General features: G+C 40.9%; 1 protein-coding gene across 4 annotated transcripts in view; it reads left to right on the forward strand.

Annotated features, from left to right (window-relative positions):
* The first annotated feature begins 5,180 nt into the window (after nt 1–5,180).
* myo18ab (myosin XVIIIA b) overlaps nt 5,181–20,866 on the forward strand; it is a 135,640-nt gene continuing 119,954 nt past the window's right edge. For 3 of the 4 annotated variants that reach the window (XM_019367496.2, XM_013266182.3, XM_013266186.3), the window contains exons 1-2: nt 5,181–5,336; nt 8,212–9,270. In XM_019367496.2, coding sequence (XP_019223041.1) covers nt 8,281–9,270 — 990 coding nt within the window. In that variant the 5' untranslated portion in view covers nt 5,181–5,336; nt 8,212–8,280. Of the gene's footprint in view, nt 5,337–8,211; nt 9,271–20,866 lie in introns of those variants that run through there. The other variant, XM_025898191.1, reaches the window with a different exon arrangement.

Here is a 20,866-nt window from a genome sequence, read left to right on the forward strand (position 1 = left end):
AAGCTGAAAGTCAGTGATGCTGCTCGGTTTGCAGTCCTGAATATGACGGCACAAGCAGGATCCACTGCACTGTTAATGTTAGCTATGTTATATTGCTGCCTCTGTTCGGTGGTGTCGCCAAACAGACTTTAACGTGTGTTTGAACGAGCTGACGGTTCACTCGTTAAGCTGAAAGAAAGATGCTTTAATCACAGGAGTCACACATGTGTCCACTGGACCATCTGGAACTCTTCTTGTTTAGCACTCGTAATAACACAAACACTAAATCCTCCTTCTCTTGTGCTGTTTTGTAGCAGTGTGTACACCTGAGACTGTCACCTGTCTGTCTGTCCTGCACTCTCTCTCTGTTTCTTTCTCTCTGATTGTGGAATAAAAGTATGAACATGTATTTATAAGTTACACTTGTGTTTGAATCCTGCAGCTTATCACACATTTGATTTCCATGTGTGACAACTGCAAGTGTCCAGAGTGAGGACAGACTGAGGGACCCACTGCTGCACATCATCTGTGAGGCTTTGCACCCCTGATGATCCACCAGGACAAACTCAGCAGTGTGTGAGGAAGAGGAGGAGGAAGAGCCAGCAGCAGCTGACAGATGGAGAGAATAGACAGACTGTTCCCTGTTTGTGAAGGACTGCTAGGAAAGTTTAACATAACTAATTGTCTGTGCTGAATCAGTCTTATTAGGTAATGTTCAAATAATTTTATCATTCCAGTGTTTTCAGTGTGGGAGAAAGTACTCAGGGCCTTCAGGTTACACACTATGAAAGGCAGCAACACGTTTAATATTCAGAAACCTAAAGTATGTATCAGCAGCAGAGTGGAGCTAAAAATAAATGTTTGTTTCAGTTCTATGAAGCTTTGAGTATTTTGGATTAGTAGTACTGCTGTGTTTGTTGCATCATATTGCTGTAATTGTTTATATGCTTTATATATTCTGAGCTAAGTTGATCTATAGTGTTACATCATATTCTATAAGGATGTTATGTGTTTGTATAGTTTATGCCCAGTTTGACCCATTTAGCAGAAGTCGGCCTGTTTAAGGCTCTGATATCTGTTCTGTATGACTTAAAGCAGTTATGACATGGTCTGATTTTCTCACCCAATAAAGGAATATTTCATATATCAGTCTGATCTTCATTCTATCAGAAACAGTTATCACAGCTCGTACATTTTCTTTTTATACATATATATAAGCATTGAGCCAAATTTAGTAATGCCAACATATTGAAAGAACAATGTTTGTCTCTTATATATAATACATCTGTATATACACTGTCAGAGATACTTGTCTTGTCTTTGAGTGAAGATTTAAGGTGATAGGAAATATAATTAACTGCTACTTGCATCTTTGATCCTGAGTTCAAGCTCACATATATATATATATATATAATCTGACAATACATATAATATTGTCCATATTATATTAACATTACCACAGTGAGATGACTTTAGTCTCATGAACAACATTAGCTAATTATTATTTACTAACTATTCTTGAAATGACTGTTCAGTACAGAAATGAAGCCCAACTATCATGTTTTACAGTCCTGTGGTCTCAACTAATCAAAGTGATGTCATGACAAAAATGAATGAACAACAAAACATTTTTTCTCCTTCATTTCTGTCACACAATGCTGTATGAAACATTTCTCGCGGTTAGTATCATGGTTGCTAGGCAACCTGAACAGCGCGACGAAGGCTAGACCGTCCCATTTCACAAGCCTCGCACTTCCGCTCTTCCCGTACTTGTAGTACGCACCGTACGTAGTACGCGTAGTGTGCGTACTTCAAGCGTGCATACCCTGAATTGGGACACAGCCACTGATTGCAGGTGCGTCGGCCAAAGGCAGGAACCCATAACAAGTTCCGCCCAGGCGGAGAGGAAGCACGAAAGAGAGAGAGACAAAACAATAACAAAACATGTGGCTCCTGGGTGAACCATCCGGGGAGACACAGAGATCATGACAGGTTTGGGTATTAAACACATTGAAACAATTTTTTTCTGATTATTCTCCAGGCTCAAAATTTACAGTGGGTGATGTCAGTACATTATGGAGGCAAAATTCCACAGAAAAAATATAATTCTTCATAAAATTTAAGCTCCTCTTGTGCACATAAAAGATAGCAAAAGACAGATTTAGTCAATAAAAATCCAAAGCCTTGTGATCCATAAAAACTTTAAATTATGTTTCTACAATAAAATATGCTTAAGAGGTTGGTTTAAAAAATGTTGGTCAATTTTTTGCGATTTTGATGTGGAGAAGCAATGGCTCTACTCTGAGCCCCTATAGGATGGCCACACACCTCACGCTATCTCTAAGGGAGAGGCCGGCCAACCTTCAGATGAAGCTAATTTCTCCGGTTTTATCATTCTTTTGGTCACTGACCACAGCTTATGGCTGGTAAGGACATAGGGTAAGGACGTAGATCAACCAGTAAATTGAGAGCTTTGCTTTTCCACTCAGCTCTCTCTTCACCAGACGGGCCGGTACAGTGTCTGCATCATTGCAGCCGCAGCACCAATCCTTCTGTTGATCTCCCGCCACTCGTGAACAAGACCCCGAGGTACTTAAAGTCCTCCACTTGGGGCAGGGACTTGTCCCTGACCCAGAGTGGGCACTCGACCCTTTTCCAGCTTAGGGCCATGACCTCAGATATGGAGGTGCTGACTCTCATGCCCAACACGTCACACTCAGCTGTGAACCGTTCCAGTGCGAGCTGGAGCCCATCACCCGAGGAAGCAGAGTTGAAATTCTGAGACAATCCAAGTGAAAGCCTTCTGCCACTTGGCTACGACTGGAAATTCTGCCCATAAAAATTATGAACAGAATCGGTGACAAAGGGCAGCCCTGCATCAAGCATTGCAAGAGTGGACAAAGCTCTTGCAATTGTTGTATAAGGATTGAATGGCCCATAGCAATGGCCCAGACACCCTATGTTCCTGAACCACCTCCCACAGGACACCCCGAAGGACACGGTCGAATGCCTTCTCCAAGTCCACAAAACACATGTAGCCTGGTTGGGCAAACTCCCATACACCCTCAAGTATCCTCGAGAGGATAAAGAGCGGGTCCAGTGTTCCATGACCAGAACAAAAACCACACTGTTCCTCCTGTATCCGAGGTTCAATTAACAGACGGACTCTCCTTTCCAGCTCCTGATCATAGACTTTCCCAGGGAGGCTGAGGAGTGTGAGCCCCCCTATAGTTGGAACACACCCTCCAGTCCCCCTTCTGAAAAATGGAAACCACCATCCTGGTCTGCCAATCCATAGGAGCGGCCCCTGATCTCCATACAACATCGTAGAGGTGTGTCAACCAAGACAGCCCTACAACATCCAAAACCTTCAGGAACTCAAACCTCATCCACCCCAGGGGCCCTGCCACCAAGGAGTTGTTTAACAGCCTCAGTGGCCTCACGACCAGAGATAGAAGAGTTGTCCCACTTGTCCCCAGAGGTGGCCTCCGCTCTTGGCTGAAAATGACTCCAATATTCAGCAGTTTTACCAAGGACAAGAGAATGCCATCCAGAGGAAGTTAGGTACCATATTTCTAAGATTTTTAGGGTTAAATACATTAAAGTTTTATCTGAATTTAGAAGCAGAAAATTAGAGGTCATCCAGGTCTTTATGTCTTTAAGACATTCCTACAGTTTAACTAATTGGTGTGTGTTATCTGGCTTCATGGATAGATGGGTGGTGGGTGTCATCTGCATGTATGCTATAGCTTCTAATGATACTCCCTAAGGGAAGCATATATAACATAAACACAGTTGATCCTAGCACTTTCCTGTGGAAGTCCATAATTAACCTTACTGTGTGAAGAGGACTCTCCTTTTACATGAACAAATTGCAGTGTGTTAGTTAAATATAATTCAAATCGCTGCACTGTAGTACCTTTCATACCTACGAGCATGCTCTAATCATTGTAATAAAATATTATGGTAAGCAGCCTCGAACACTGCATTGAGGTCTAGCAGGATAAGCACAGAGATGAGTCCACTGCCAGAGGCTAAAAGAAGATCATTTGTAACCTTCACTAAAGCTGTTTCTGTGCTGTGATGAGCTCTGAAATCTGACTGGAACTCTTCAAATAAGCCATTCCTCTGCAGATGATTAGTCGGCTTTTTAAAAAAATTATTATTATTACAATTATTCTTTCAAGAATTATTTTTGAGATAAAAGGAAGGTTGGAGATTGGCCTATAATTAGCTAAGACCACTGAGTCTAGAGATGGCTTTTTAAGTAGTGGTTTAATTAATGGTTTAATTTAATTACAGCTTAAAGACCTGTGCTACATAGCTAATTATTAGAGATAGGTTGATCATATTTAAGACAGAAACATTACATAACACAGATGTTGATGGTTTGGAGGAAGTAATTACTGAAGTTAACTCAGAAAGTTCTAATTGGAGAAAAAGACTCAACAATGGTACTGAAAGTAGCCGTACAATGTTATATCTGTTAGATGATTACGAGTATTTTTTTTTCACTAATGGTTAAAATTTTGTTTGTTAAGAAATTCATGAAGTCATTACTCTTTCATGGCATGCATTTATAATTTCTTTTTCCTATTTGGGCTGATTGGGACCTGATGAATGTAAAAACAAAGAAATTTCTTTTTACCTGCGTTTGCTCTACAAGGGCCAGATATCCACATACGTGTACATTTGTTTTAAATTTTGATAGAACAGTGGTAGCATAATGTCCTCGTAGGTGGATATCAGGTCCTTGTAGAGCAAAATTTAGTATTTTGGTCTAGACAACCCAAAATGTCTACATATGTGGACGCCAGGTCCTAGAAGGTTAAAGGGTTAAAGGAATGGTTGGCTCAACAGACTTTTTGTCAGTCTGGCTACAGTGCTGAAGAGAAACCTAGGGGTTGTTTTTATTTTCTTCAATCAATGATGAATAGTAAGATGGTCTAGCTTTATGGAGGACTTTTTAAAAAAAAAAAAAAAGCAAGCATCAAACTGTTTTCCCAGGCTTTCTTTTTCACTGGAGTTACATTATTCAGAGTCGGACATAGTGAACAAGTAGAATTATTAACAAGATAATCGACCGCTGTGTACAAATACTGTGGTACAGTGGTACAGTTTAAATACACAACTCACAATTAAAAACCGTCTTCCCAGTAGTGTACCTGGTTACACTGTATGAACAGAAGGGGGAGTAGGTTGACTGCGTTTTAGATACAATATTGACGCTTCAGAGCTGGACTGGGAGCAGCCTGCTATCACAACCATAGCCTGAAAGCTTGTTTCTGTTCCCTACAAGCCGAGCTACACCCATTAACAAGGGACTAGCGAGGGTTCGTTTGAAGTATTGGAAAGCTGTGAGTATCTGTTCCTATAATAAGATATGTGCTTCTAGTGAGAAGGCACATTTAGTGTTAAGGCAGCTGTGCTGAGACGGACAGGCAGTCAGTGGGGCTGACTGAATGATTTTCATAGGATCCCAGAGTGTTCCAGGATTTGCTTTACCAAAATGAGGGCAAAGAACTGAGGCTGTGACCTGAGCCAATTAGGCTAGTTAGCTAGCTAGACGCTAAATGAAAAGTGAAAAAAAAAATACATAAAATATGTAACCTTGTGTTTTCGGCGCGTTCTCATTTGGAATAGCATAAAACAATAGATATTAATTATTAGGTAACATTACCTTCATTTACAAAGCAGTAGCTCAGCTAGCTAATGTAGCTGAGAAGCTATACTTATTTTAGCTCTGTCATGCTTTTGTCCCCGACTTCACGGTTAATGAGAAGTGCGGCTGACAAATACGCTTTGTTTACGTTAGTGGTTAAGTATTAGTGTCGATTTAACCGCAGAAGTCAAGTAGATAAAAGGGAGGCAACTTAAAACTCATAAGCCATTTAGCGTTTTAGCATTCCTTAACCAGTGCATACAGGACCTAACGCTACTGTTAGTGCAGACACTGTTCGTTTATTTTGGCTACAGATGACAGAAGGTAATAATCTGAACGGACTGTTAAGGAAATCTTTGCTGTTCTGGCAAATTGGTTATTCGATACTCTGTTGCTAAACACTATATGTAAATCTGTACATCACGTTACCACGGTAGTTTTGCTGTATAGATATAAATAGTTGTGATGTTTGCAGTGCTAATCTGTTACACCTTTGAGGATATGACTACTTCATAACTGACAGTTTAGGCGCTTGCCTGATGAGGTTTTTATAACAGCTGAATGACATTTTTTGCTGGAAATCCGGATTTATCTTAACAGGAGAAATCACTGACATAATACACCTATTCCACAGTTAAAATAGTACGAGGGTTTTATAAATAAATAAGAATCTCTGTGTGTTACCCAGCAGTTTATAAGAACCAGACTGAACCATGTGGATGTGCCTGCCTGGACTTTTCAGTTTGTGGCAGGACTCTACCTTATATTTATTTTTGGTTTTTATTTGTGTATGTTCAATGTGTTAGACTTGTACATAGTTAACCATATATGATCAAATAATGTTGAATCCTGGATATGGATTTGTAAGCAATGAAATTTGAAATAAGGGGGTAGGAACAAGAAAAGTGTAAACTTCATCCTACGCCTTTTCGAGCACACGCATTCTGTAGACAAAGATATATACATGAAAACTTGATGATTTCTAAGTGGTTTTTTTTCTGTTGTTATTTCAATTATATTTGCATGTTCGAAATAAAATTATATCTATATCTATATCTATTTGTGAGGCTTTGGAGAGAGCCAGTTAAAAATTGGTCTTGTCAAGCTTCTCCAGTGGGCTTCTCTAATGTAAGAATACTGGAAGTGTTCAGGGATGTAGGTCTGTTTTTTTTTTTTTCTTTTGTTTTTTTTGCAAAGGCATCTACACATATGCTCTATGCAAACAACCAGGTTTGCTTAGACGTTTGATGCCAGCTTAAAATTTTTTTTTTAACTTCATTCATTATCACTGATATCATTCTGTCACCTGCAATTTTGTACAGTCTTCAAACTAGATCTGGTCTGTGCATTTTAATTGTAGTAATATTATGTGTGTAATTATGGACATTTTTAACTATATGCAACAATACAGTGGTAAAAAATCCATTAAATAAGCAGACAGAATCATGAAACAAAACAGACAAAACATGTGGGATTTTGATGACAAAACATATTCCAATACAGAAAATGCTGCTAAACTGTTGAGGCTGAGATATCAAGTGATATAAAAATGTAACTATGAGACAGTATAAATGTCTGTTGTCAGATTATGCCACCACTATCAACAATAATAATACATCCATCCATCCATCCGTTCTGTTCCGTTTATCCTTGTCAGGGTCACGGGGGAGCTGGAGCCTATCCCAGTGTACACCCTGGATAGTTCACCAGTCTGTTACAGGGCTAACACATAGACACAACCATTCACATCTTTGGGCAATTTAGAGTTATCAATTAACCTAACCCCACTAACTGCAAGGTGGTAAGCACTGTTGCCTCACAGCAAGAAGGTCCTGGGTTCAATTCCACCATCAGGCCAGGGTCTTTCTGTGTGGAGTTTGCATGTTCTCCCACAGTCCAAAGACATCAATAATACTAATTATTGTTTATATTATTTAATTGTGACATTAATGAGAAGAGGCAATTTTCTTAGCCTATCTGACTGTTCTAGGTGTGTGAAAACATTAGGGAATCATTATTCTTTCATTATCACTGTTACAGCCGCACACTGTCCTGCTTACCTTAATTTTTTATTTAGTTACAACCTTTTGGTCTGTGTGACGTTTGTCAGGTACAAAGAAACAGTGTTCATACACATTTGCACATATATATATACATTCAGTAAGATTCAACCAATTAGGAATTCCTGGCTATTAGGCATGTCACACCTGCATACTAGTCCACTCAGAATGTCAATGCTGTCATCAAAAAGCAAAATAACATTTAACATCACCATCTGATCTGATAACTGGACGATCCATCTCGGTCTCTTATGTATTCGGAAATTATCACTTAAATTCATAAATTGCCACAATTATAAAACCAGTTTACAACAAATATTCATACTTCATACACAAATCAGTGATGTATAATATTTTAAAATACCAACATCACAATATATAACAATCGCATATAAAAACAATTACACTCATGGACACTCACTGGTGTGCATGGAGAGCAGTTACTGTAAGATTTAGCAGTTTAACAGAAATGGTTCTCTCTCTCTCTCTTTTTTCTTCGCTGGATCATAGCAAACACACCTGACCTGACCTGAAGTGAATTCAGTTGAAAAGGGAACACTAAGTTAATTTAGTGCCACAATGTTTAATCTAAAGAAAAAGGAGAAGGAGAAGAAGGAGAAAAAGGAGAGGATGTCTGCAGCAGAGCTGCGCAGTCTGGAGGAGATGAGCATGCGCCGTGGTTTCTTCAACCTGAAGAGGGAGTCGAAGCGGGAATCTAGAAACAAGCTTGAGATTTCCAACCCCATTCCCATCAAAGTGGCCAGCACCAGTGAGCTCCCCCTCACTGACATTGAATTAGATGGCTTGAGTAACCGAAGCAGCATGATCCTGGATGACCAACTAAGCATTGCCAGCTCCAATGATGATCTGAAGGGTGAGGGTGGAGGAGGACAGGATGGACAACGCAGCTCAGTGCGAGATCGAGTTGCTCACTTTGGTTCACTTGCCAAGCAGAACTCTACACAGATGATGAAACGGTTCTCATTTTCCCAGAGAAGCAAAGAGGAGAGCCCTTCAGAGGGATCCACCCCTTCAGGTCAGAATTCTGCTGCCCCATCTCCACAGGTGGAGAGTAAAGTTTTCAGCATGCTCCGCAAGCACAGCCTCAAGCAGCAGCCTGGACCAGAAGCCACTAAAAGAATCTGCATTCCCGAAGTGGTCGATAAGACCTTCCCTGCACAACTCCAGCTGCCAGCTGTGGTTGCTCCAAGTCCACCTGAAACCCGTGAACTGGAACTCCAGCGCCGTAACACTGGTGACTTTGGATTTTCTTTGCGTCGCACTACAATGCTGGATCGCAGCCCTGATGGAGGAGTGTACAGACGTGTGGTTCACTTTGCAGAGCCTGGTGCAGGCACTAAGGATCTGGCACTGGGTCTGGTGCCAGGCGATAGGCTGGTGGAGATAAATGGACGAAATGTGGAGAATAAGAGTCGGGACGAGATAGTGGAGATGATCCGTCAGTCAGGAGACACGGTGAGGCTGAAGGTACAGCCAATACTGGAGTTAAGTGAGCTGAGTCGCTTCTGGCTGAGGAACACCGAGGGGCTGCGCAGGGAGGCCAGACTGGTAAGCACCTTTTAAACTTATATATTGGTTTGTGGGTGATCAACAGTGGCATACAACATTTTGTCAGTTCTCCATATTTCAATTTTGAAAAGCCATGTCCCTTTCAAACATTATGTAAAAAGTACAGCGTAATCGCCTCTATTGCCAAGGTTTTACAAAGTGCTAGATGTAAAATTTGGGTGTTCCTGTGCTTACATTAATCCTAATCAATTGCTAATTCTTTAGTAGTTTATAAGTTAATTGGTAGTAGAAGTCTGGAGATTAAAACTTTCTTTCAAACGTACATTTGCGCTGCTGATTGAATATAGCAAAGATGACTTTTATTTTCCCTTTTATGGTTCAAAGTTATATTTTTGTCCGCTCATTTGAGTCTTACTAAAAAGGCTCTAAACTGAATTTCTTACTCCTCAGCCCCCCCTCCCCTTCCTAGCAAAACCGTTTTTGATTTTATTATAATTACCTAACCGTTGCTTAACCCTTTCACACCCAAGTTAGTAATGTGTTTTTTCACAAGAAGAATGTTCTGGACCTTTTTGTTTAGTTTGTTCTTCCTGTTTCTGTGTGAGGTTCCTCTAAACAGGTTAAGTGACCTTCTGATCTTACATTTTCACTCTCTTTTTGACTGCTGTCATCTGGCAAAGGCAGGTGAAAATGCTGACCTTAGTGGTGAGGGTGTAGCTACGTGATTGATGTATTTTTAAGTTTCAGCCTTTACAGAACCCTTCTTCGGCGGCAGCTAGGCACAGACTTTCATTTCTGCAAAGTCAGCTTTTCCTTCGTGTTTACCTGAAGTGCTGATACATTCAGCATAATGTGTATTTACACAGCACTGATTCCATCAGTACAACAACTGACTCGATATCTTACTATTCAATGCCTTTTCGCTGACAGAATTACTGTTTTCATTCGCTAATTCTTTCCTGTCACATTTACCAATTTAAACTGCTGTTAACACTTCACAGATGTTTAACAGTATTTAGGTTGTAACGGTGATTCACTGGGCATAATTGTGTACTTTGTAGTAAGCTCTTAATATGAATCCACCCCCATATGATATTGGCAACTGAATGCAGTGTTAATGAAACTTGTATTCATGATTGCATGTTAAGGTTAGCTGTCATAATGTACAAAATAACTTTTTTAATAAACCGCTGAGTAAAATTGCAATGATTAGATAAGTAAAGGTGGTAACATTTTGCTCATTTTTTCCCCCTTTTGTTTGATTCTGCTTTATATTTTGATCCTTGAACAGCTGTAATATGTACTTTGTAGCTGAAAATCTAACGTTCAGTTTGTGCTATTTGTATAGATACCTGGCTTTAACAGCATCTGAGTTTACTCCAGCAACGCTCAGTGTCCTGATCAGGGCATACTTGGCAGTATCAGAGGACTTTGTTTGGCTTTGGGTCAAGAGTCCTTGTGACACAGTCAGGCTGAAAGAGACTCTGATCCCCTACTCCCACAATGGAATTCGTCTCCTCTGGGATGCAGGGAGTGACTGTGCAGGCCATGCTGACTTTTTCTAAACAGGAGACAGAGGCAGTGGCTAACTGAGGAGGTCTTTCTCTACAGTGGCTGTTTGTTAGGAAAATGCTGCTCTGAGTACAACTGGATAAGGACTTACTTGTCTCATGTGGGGAACTTCTAAAGTTTTCATGAAGCAAACAGGAAGTGTACACCGGAGGGAACTTTGTTTTACGTGTATAGAGAGTGTTTGACTAGTACACAAACATTCTGCACACCACAGAATGATCCCTTTAGTTGATTTTGTATGTATGTTAAACAGCAGGCCTGTCTGTCTCTCTTTGTTCACTTTAATTGATATCACCAACTTGGCAAAGACATCACCAACAAGATATCACCAACAAAGGCAAGCTGACAAAGGCCCCATCATTCAATCTTGATAAAGTGTTGCCAAGTCGCACTCCCAACTCCAACAGCAGCTGCTGGCATATTTTAAACATATTTTTAAAGCTAAGGTGTGTTGGTGCAATGATTTTCAACACAAGTATGAACACATTAAGACTTGATCAAGATTTGGAAGCAGGCAGACAGGATGCCCTATTGTTTTAGTTGTGACCAGCAGAGACAGGATATTCTTAAAGAAGCACTGAGATATCTTTGGAAACGAAACAACACATAGTACAATCATAGCCGTATGTTAAAACTAAGGCCAGACACAGTAGCTGGGACAGCTGATGTCAAAGCTTCTGTCAGTTGTTTTCAAAATGAACTTTTCTGCTGGTTATTTTGAGCAATCACTGATATTAGCATCAAAGTAATTTAAGTGGTGTCTTCACTCTTATGTATTAACATTGCACTGGGAAAACCGGTCCACAGAGAGAAACACTGACCAGCCTGGCTGACCCTTTGAAGGGCTGCTCTAATGGTTTCCAGTTGCTGCCATAATGGAAAGCCCCTAACATGACACAAAGTAAGCCTTTTATCCAATTATACTCTGAGCAGCATTTTCCTGCTCAGAGACAGAAGCTATGGCTTATAGCTTCTGTCTCTTACCATGTTGTGTCCTGATGACTCTATCACACAAGCATACAAAACATGAAAACAGTGGCAGCCGTGCCGCAGAGCTGGTAACAGCTGAGAAATGTTTGGGACACTTATAGTGTCTTGACCTGCCAGTCAACTGGGCAAGGATATCCTGCCTTATCATCCTTTTTGATCTAACGGGGACTATCAAATTGTTATATTGATTGATTGTTATTGTCATGTTATATTCAGTAAGACTTGAAACAAGTGACTGAGACAGTTCCCGTTCTACTAAACAAGGGGATGTCTTTTTGTCTGTTTACTTGGCACTGTTTTTCCCCCTTTCATTCAGCTTCTCTCCAGAGCATACCTCCACCTCTGCAGGGTCTCTTCCACCTGCAATCTTATAGCAATGTGGCCAAGGATCCTATGACCTAATTAGCGTTAGATACAAACACTACAACAAAGGTGGACATGGAGGTGTCAGACTCACGGGCCACGGTGTTGTTGTGGTTTTTTTTGTGACCTTTTCTATCGTTGCTGGGTTTCAAAAATGGTGGTTTTAATTTTTGTGAACGAGATGCCTCATCAAATAATGCCACTGACCACTTAACTGGTGGCATGCAGACTGATATCATCACATTTTAGTAGCTGTTAGGATCACTTTAGAACCACCGCCGAGCAGGTACTGTTTTAGTACCAGGTACTAGTGCTGGGCGATATGACGATATATATCGTGTGGACGATAGAAAAGTGTCTATCGTGCCATTTGTCTTCTATTGTTTCTATCGTTTCTAACCCTAATTTTATGAATTATTACATAAAATATATCATTAACCCTTTACAACCTGTTACGACCCGGCTCATAGCCGCAACATAAAAGAAGATGAATACCAGATTGTGGGATGAGAAGAGGCTTTATCTTAAACTGGACAACCAGGTTGGCTAAAAAAAATGGCTGGTGCCACTAAGGCAAACACAACAAAAGAGATGGACAAAATGGTGAACGGAGAACTAAACTATACTGGGAAAACTAAACTACTGACCCTGAACAGAAACAAACCTGAACACGAATAACAGCCAGCAGAAAACCGATGACGGTTGGGCAGCAGGGAAACACACGGATGAGACATGGTGGATACACAGACGGACCAGCTAAACTACAAAGACAGAGGACGCGACTTAAATACACACAGGGAAACACAGGGAAATTACACACAGGTGGGGAACACAGCTGGGAATAATCAACAAGACGAGACAGAGGTAAACTGAACACACTCACATGAGACGCAGACCTTCACAATAAAACAGGAAACGAGAACAAATCCTTAAACATGACATAAAACAAAACACTGACAACATTAAATCATAACATTTCCCCCCACCCAAAAATCAAACATTTAACCCCAAATGAAAATGTTTGATTCATGACCTAGAGAGCCATGAATGCTGTAGTCCTGGAGGACCAGCGCACAAGGCACTGGCCGCTATTCTGCAGGCAGACGGAATGCTGAAGCGGTCCTCCGGACCCTCCAGCGAAGACGGACGAAGGCTGGACAGGCCCCTCGGACTCTCCAGCGAAGACGAATGGCTGAAGCGGCCCCTCGGACCCTCCAGCGAAGACGGAATGCTGAAGCGGTCCCTCGGACCCTCCAGCGAAGACGGAATGCTGAAGCGGTCCCTCGGACCCTCCAGCGGAGACGAATGAAGGCTGGACAGGCCCCTTGGACCCTCCAGCGGAGACGAATGAATGCTGGACAGGCCCCTTGGACCCTCCAGCGGAGACGAATGAAGGCTGGACAGGCCCCTCGGACCCTCCAGCAAAGACGAATGAAGGCTGGACAGGCCCCTCGGACCCTCCAGCGGAGACGGATGAAGGCTGAAGCGGTCCCTCGGACCCTCCAGCGGAAACGGATGAAGGCTGAAGCGGTCCCTCGGACCCTCCAGCGGAAACGGATGAAGGCTGGACAGGCCCCTTGGACCCTCCAGCGAAGACGGAAGGCTGAAGCGGTCCCTCGGACCCTCCAGCGGAGACGAATGAAGGCTGGACAGGCCCCTTGGACCCTCCAGCGGAGACGGAAGGCTGAAGCGGTCCCTCGGACCCTCCAGCGGAGACGGATGAAGGCTGAAGCGGTCCCTCGGACCCTCCAGCGGAAATGGATGAAGGCTGGACAGGCCCCTTGGACCCTCCAGCGAAGACGGAAGGCTGAAGCGGTCCCTCGGACCCTCCAGCGGAGACAAATGAAGGCTGGACAGGCCCCTTGGACCCCCAGCGGAGACGGAAGGCTGAAGCGGTCCCTCGGACCCTCCAGCGGAGACGAATGAAGGCTGGACAGGCCCCTTGGACCCTCCAGCGGAGACGGAAGGCTGAAGCGGTCCCTCGGACCCTCCAGCGGAGACGGAAGGCTGAAGCGGTCCTCCGGACCCTCCAGCTGAAACGAATGAAGGCTGGACAGGCCCCTTGGACCCTCCAGAGGAGACGAATGGCTGAAGCGGTCCCTCGGACCCTCCAGCGAAGACGGAATGCTTGAAGCGGGCCCTCGGACCCTCCAGCGAAGACGGAATGCTGAAGCGGTCCCTCGGACCCTCCAGCGAAGACGGAATGCTGAAGCGGTCCTCCGGAACCCTCCAGCGAAGACAGACGAAGGCTGGACAGGCCCCTTGGACCCTCCAGCGGAGACGGAAGGCTGAAGCGGTCCCTCGGACCCTCCAGCGGAGACGAATGAACTCCAGCGAAAACGGACGAATCCCGGACGAGCCCCCAATTCTGTTACGACCCTGAACACGAATAACAGCCAGCAGAAAACCGATGACGGTTGGGCAGCAGGGAAACACACGGATGAGACATGGTGGATACACAGACGGACCAGCCAAACTACAAAGACAGAGGACGCGACTTAAATACACACAGGGAAACACAGGGAGATTACACACAGGTGGGGAACACAGCTGGGAATAATCAACAAGACGAGACAGAGGTAAAACTGAACACACTCACATGAGACGCAGACCTTCACAATAAAACAGGAAACGAGAACAAATCCTTAAACATGACATAAAACAAAACACTGACAACATTAAATCATAACAAACCGGTCAGAGCAGGCACACTCCGTTTTACCTAACTATTTTTTTAATCCCTGTAGAACTGGAACCACAAGGTAGCGCAATAATTTTTTTTGCATATGAAACCATAGGAGTTGTACTTACATCTTATTCCATTAGCTTGCTCTAGGTCACGGTTTCCTTCCACATATAGCTTTGCAAAAATTGCATAAAAAGCACTTCCAGCAACAAAAACATAATATTCCAGACTTGCAGCAACAAAAACATAATATTCCAGAAACACGCTTTGCCGATCCGATCAGCTGTTCATAACACTTCCTACGTTGGAATGTAACTCAGCGCGAACTATCGCATGTCCGCCATTACGTGTCCGAAACCGGAAGTGATGTCATTTTCGCGGAAAATTTAGTTTTTTACCTTCAAAGTCTATGTTGGTGTTTTTAAAAGTCATGTTTGACTTTATGCTTTTCTGTATCGTTTCTGGGATGCTTAGAAGTCAAATTACACTGTTGGAAATAGTTTATTTTGATGCACATGCTGTCTTTTTGCAAATTAGCATTGTAATATTTATTTTCATTTTTCCTGTAGTATATAAAAATTAGTGTATCTCAAACATAAAACTATGAAGACACTCAAAATAAATTTCTCGTGGTTGGAAACTATTTTGTGCAACTTTTTTGTATTTACAGTTTTGAGGGATAAGCCTCTTAAATTTCTCTAACTAGAAATATATGTAAAAAACAAAACAAAAACGATTTTCAATTTTTTTGTAGTTTATTGCCCTTTTTCCAATTTATGTAGTTACTATGGACTTAATGCATACATATTTTTAAAAATTTGGGCTATAATGGTTGTATTGATGTATAGCAACTTGAAATGCTCCCACAAATGGCACTACAGCATGTAAAATGTAAAGATAAGCTGTGGCGAACTCGGTTCTATGGTAGGTCTTAAAGGGTTAAATAGCCTGTGGCAAATATATTAGTGTTGTCTTCTCACTATACATTCTCTTAACTTTATGCAAGAGAAAATAAAGTATAAAAAAATTATATTTTTCGCAAAGAAACTCCGTCTTGTGGTTTTGCAACATGGTGCTGCTTTACATGCACCCAGATTTGCGGCATGCTTTACGGTAACTCAAAACAAAGACTGCACCCTCTCCACTCGCTGTTTACAGACTGCATACTTTCCAGCTGACCACAGGTCAGGTGGTATATCGTGATATATATCGTTATCGTGATATAAAATAATTCATATCGTGATAAATATTTTTTCCATATCGCCCAGCACTACCAGGTACTATGACCTAATGGAAAACCTTTAAAACCATGGCGAACCGTGACAAGTCGATCCAAGTAGGTACTAATGGAAAAGGGACTTATCTGTCACTCCTAAGGCACACTTGACCATTGTCTCGATGTCCACATACATGTCCTGCATCACCCTCACATACTTCTGTGCCACTTCTAGTTTCCTGATACCTGGTACCAAAGTTCTTCTCTTGGCTTAGTCACCCTGACCTGCTGTCGATCAAGCTAAAAAAAGCTTAATTTCTTCTTTGTCAGTGTCTATCCTTTCATACAACTCAGTATAACCCTTTCCTTTTCCCTTGTTCACCTTTTTTGAACAACGTGCCTCATTCATAATGCATGACACAAAGCCCCACATTTTTTAGTCGCAATTTAATAGTGTTTTTTTAAAATGTTATTATATGATATCTTGATAATATACAAACATCTTTTACATTAACATGTCTTCATATCATATTTAACAGAGGTCCCGCACACTTAAGCGGGATGATTCGTTATGGAAGAATGTGTTTAAGGCATTATTATAATACATTAGTTTGCAATGAAATGTAACTGAACTACAAAGAGACGCTTCTTTTTGGTGACTTGTTGTCTAATACCGGAGCCTCAGTTTTTCGATGATAAAATTAGCACATCCTCTCAGTCAGCTGAAGAAAAGTGAATGGTGGCTAATGACACTGTTAAGACACAATGACATCTGTGGTGTTCTATTATAAAAACTCATGAAAACAGTGATATGTCAAGTTTTTGTTTTGGATGAGTTCCTTAGTTCCATGTTGTACTCCTCATTTTTCCATCTCAAATCCATATTTATATATTCTCCATATAAAAAGTGTTCAAGTAGTGTTATTATTGATGTAAGCATATATTAAGTAGAAAGAATGCCTGAACTTGTCATAGGATTGTTATTGCCTGGAAGCTTGCATCTTTAGTATTTGGCATACTTTTGTATAATTATCTCATATATATATACAGCCACACCCTGTTAATTAGGATAACATGCAGCATGGAAATGTTTAAGTAAACCTGCCAACTAGTAAATATTATTCACATAAGACTTTAACAGTAGGAATAAATACAGAAGGGGTCTGAAAGGAGAGGGCTGGGTGGAGCGTGAGAGAGACTGGAGACTAAAGTAGTAAGAAGCCGTCTTTTCTTGTCTTAACAGGCTGCCTAAAAGCAACGGAAAGCACATCTTCCCTTTAGGTCTCACTTTGGTATTTGTGGAATCTGTTTTCGAACAAATAGGCCACTTCCTGACCCTATCCTCCCGAGAATCTCTTGTGGAGGAAGACGAATGAGTTTTTGAGGATCAGGGTTGATGGAGGAGGGAAGGAACTTGATGGGTGCATATGGCTTAGAAAACATTTTGGAAAACAGTTTACTATACAGAAAACCATACAGTAAACTGTTTTCTACGATGTTTCTACATGCTGTATTTAAAAAAACTTTTTTCGTACGTTGTTATTCAGCATGATCTAAACGTCTGGAATCCAGTATAATGGACTCGGGATCATTGACTAAGACCATGTTAAAGCCGACAGTAGTTCTGTACAAACACAGTGTCCTAATTGATCTCAGTCAGATTTCTGCATTTTTATAGTATCATTTAGACTGTTGTAGTTTTTGCCAACAGAGTATGACATCTTCTGGCATTAGTTATTCAGATTAACTAATTAAATACCTACATTACTGTGCAAAAGTTTTAGGCAGGTGAGGAAAAAATGCTGTAAACAAAGAATGCTTTCAAAGATGGAAGTGTTAATCATTTGTTTTCATCAATAAACAAAATGGAGTGAATGAACAAAAGAGAAATCTAAATCAAATCAATATTTGGTGTGACCACCTTTGCCTTCAAAACAGAATCAATTCTTCTAGATATACTTGTACACAGTTTTTGAAGAACTCGACTGGTAGGTTGTTCCAAACATCTTGGAGAACTAAGCCCAGATCTTCTGTGTATGCCGGCTTCCTCACATCCTTCTATCTCTTCATGTAATAGTAGTAATAATAATAATAATAATAATAATAAACTTTATTTATAAAGCACACTTAAAGCCAAAGGTATACCAAGGTGCTTAACAAGTAACATAGAGAATAAAAGGAAGATAATAGAAATAGAAACAGGACCAAAGCAAGTACTAGGTATGCAAGCAGATAACTGTCACTGATACATAGGAGAAGCAGCAGATACAGAACAAACAAGGAATTAAAATGAGCATAAAAGTGCATAATGTAGAATCATAAGTGAAATGTTAACTAGAAGGAAAGGCAAGATTGAATAAGTGGGTCTTTAGTCGTTATTTAAATAGTGCAATGGAATCAGAGGCGCGGATAGCGAGAGGGAGGTTATTCCACAATACCGGGGCAGCCAGAGCAAACACACGGTCACCCCAAGACTTCAGCCGAGATCTAGGTTGCGTCAGAAGTAGTTGAGTAGCAGATCTAAGTGTTCTATCAGGAGTATGTGGCCTGTAGTCCCAGACAGACTCGATGATGTTGAGATCAGGGCTCTGTGGGGGCCATACCATCACTTCCAGTACTTCTTGTTGTTATTTTCACTGAAGATAGTTCTTAATGACTTTGGCTGTGTGTTTTGGGTTGTTATCCTGCTGCAGAATACATGTGGGGGCAATTAATAATCATTTACATTTTGTGAAAGCATTCTTTGCGTATAGCATTTTTTCCACATCTGCCTAAAACTTTTGCACAGTACTGTACATGCATATATACATAAATAAATAAAAAAATACTGCAGGAGAAAGAAATTCAGTAGTTGCTCTTGAAGAAAAAAAGCTAATAACACCAAAGGAAATAAAACGTTCTTTGTGTACTTCTAGGCATAGCAAAAAATGAAGCTGTATCAAAAGCTTTAGCCATGTACATCACATCAAGTCATGGCTAACAAGCAGTGGACAGTGTTTTCAGATACAACTACTGTGGCATTAACCAGCCATAAAACCACTGACAGGTGCTGCTACAAGATAATTAATATCTTGTCTAGACATCATATCTAACTGTGAAAAACGAGGCCGTGTGTAAGTGCCATCAGAAATTAGGATTGTGTATAACCAGGAGACTGATATGAATGAATCCAACTACACATAAATGCACGGGCATTTCTCTTTCAAAAGAGCTAATGCACATAAATGTACTCAGTGAGTTAATAACATCCCCCATTCTGTGTAGCAAATATGTTTATTTAACCACATACAAAGAAAACTGCTTTTCCAGAGACACTTGCCTAAAGTTTTCTTTGTATATTTGAAAGTCAGTCTTTCATGTGTATCTTATGTATCTTATTTGTTTACTATGTTTGCATTGTAAATAAGCAGTCCTAGTTTTGGGACCAGCATCTTGCAACTCAAATAAATAGGTGTTTTAACGTTTTGATTCCCCAGTACTTTGTGAGTGTGTGAGAACTCGGAGAGCCGTTGGGTCAGGACTGATGAGGACTGACAAGCTAGTAGACTGGAATGCCATAGGACAAGTTTTAAGTTTTGTGATAAGTGATGGTAGGAGCACACATTTAATGGCGGTGCATAACTTTACATCGGTGTGAAAACTGCGTGCTAATTTAGAATGTAATTTGAGGTAGACAGAACAATGGGGTGTTATTTTTAGACAGAAAGCTGCCCACCTGTCCTTACTTAACATTATTGGTAATTACCAAAATATTTTTTATGTTTCTGTAATGGTTAATCCAGCACTATGTGCACATGCTCCTCAATCGGAATAACTCTAAAATGTAACTGTTGTTGTTATCCATAATTTTTATAATGTACTGCTTTCTAAAAAAAAAAGCAGAAAAATGGAAAAGCACATTATCATTTTTTTAATAATGATGCCAAATTGCGTTTACTTGCATTCCTCAACAGAAAAATTCATTTTATTGGTTGAATATGATGTTTGAGTAGTTTCTTCATTAATACATTTTATAAATTAGTATTTGATTAATTCTGACATTTGTTCTTGAAAAGGACTATATAAATATGTCTGTATAGGTTTTCAGTCATCCAGGTCATGGTAGTTTAAGGAACTTGGACTATATAAATAATTTTTTCTCTATTTACTTACTTTTGACTGCACAGAGTCAAGTCTAGTGTGCTGGCTCAAATTTAAGTATAAAATGTGACTTCAGTTTGAAATTCCGCATTCCTGTTCAAAGTGGTGAAAAAGGGAAGAGTCTGCATTAAAGCACTTTGTGATGTTGGAGGGTTCTCACAGTTTGATCAAGTATGCTTTGGAGTGGATTGCCAAGACTGATACTTGTGGTAAGGAAGAGGCAGAAAGCTGACTGAAGCAGATATGTGGCACCTCAGGATTTTAAGTACTAGAGCCAGAGCTCCGACTCAGATAAATACTTCTAGATCAGGTAAATCGACTGCTTCTTTAATACCACTTTTCTACTTGACCCTACTTAGCTTCTGAGATCACACAAGTTCATGGTCAGAGTGCTATGGCCATAATCAGGGTCTGAGAACGTCTGAAGAATGAATAAGCACGTGACTGAACGAACAAGGCTTAAATGAAAAAATGGCTTATAAGAAGTCATTATTAAGCTCTGTTTGTACCTAGAAATGCCTGAGGTTTGCTAGGGAGCACAAAAACATGACTGTAGACTACTGGAAGAAGGTACTCTGAATAGATGAGTCCACGTTTAAAGTGTGTTTCAGCATCATCCTATTTATGTCTGCAGAAAAGCTGGCAAACATTTTGATGCTATAAGCAGT

The sequence above is a fragment of the Oreochromis niloticus genome, linkage group LG14, assembly GCF_001858045.2.
Source record: "Oreochromis niloticus isolate F11D_XX linkage group LG14, O_niloticus_UMD_NMBU, whole genome shotgun sequence".
Lineage (NCBI taxonomy): Eukaryota > Metazoa > Chordata > Actinopteri > Cichliformes > Cichlidae > Oreochromis > Oreochromis niloticus.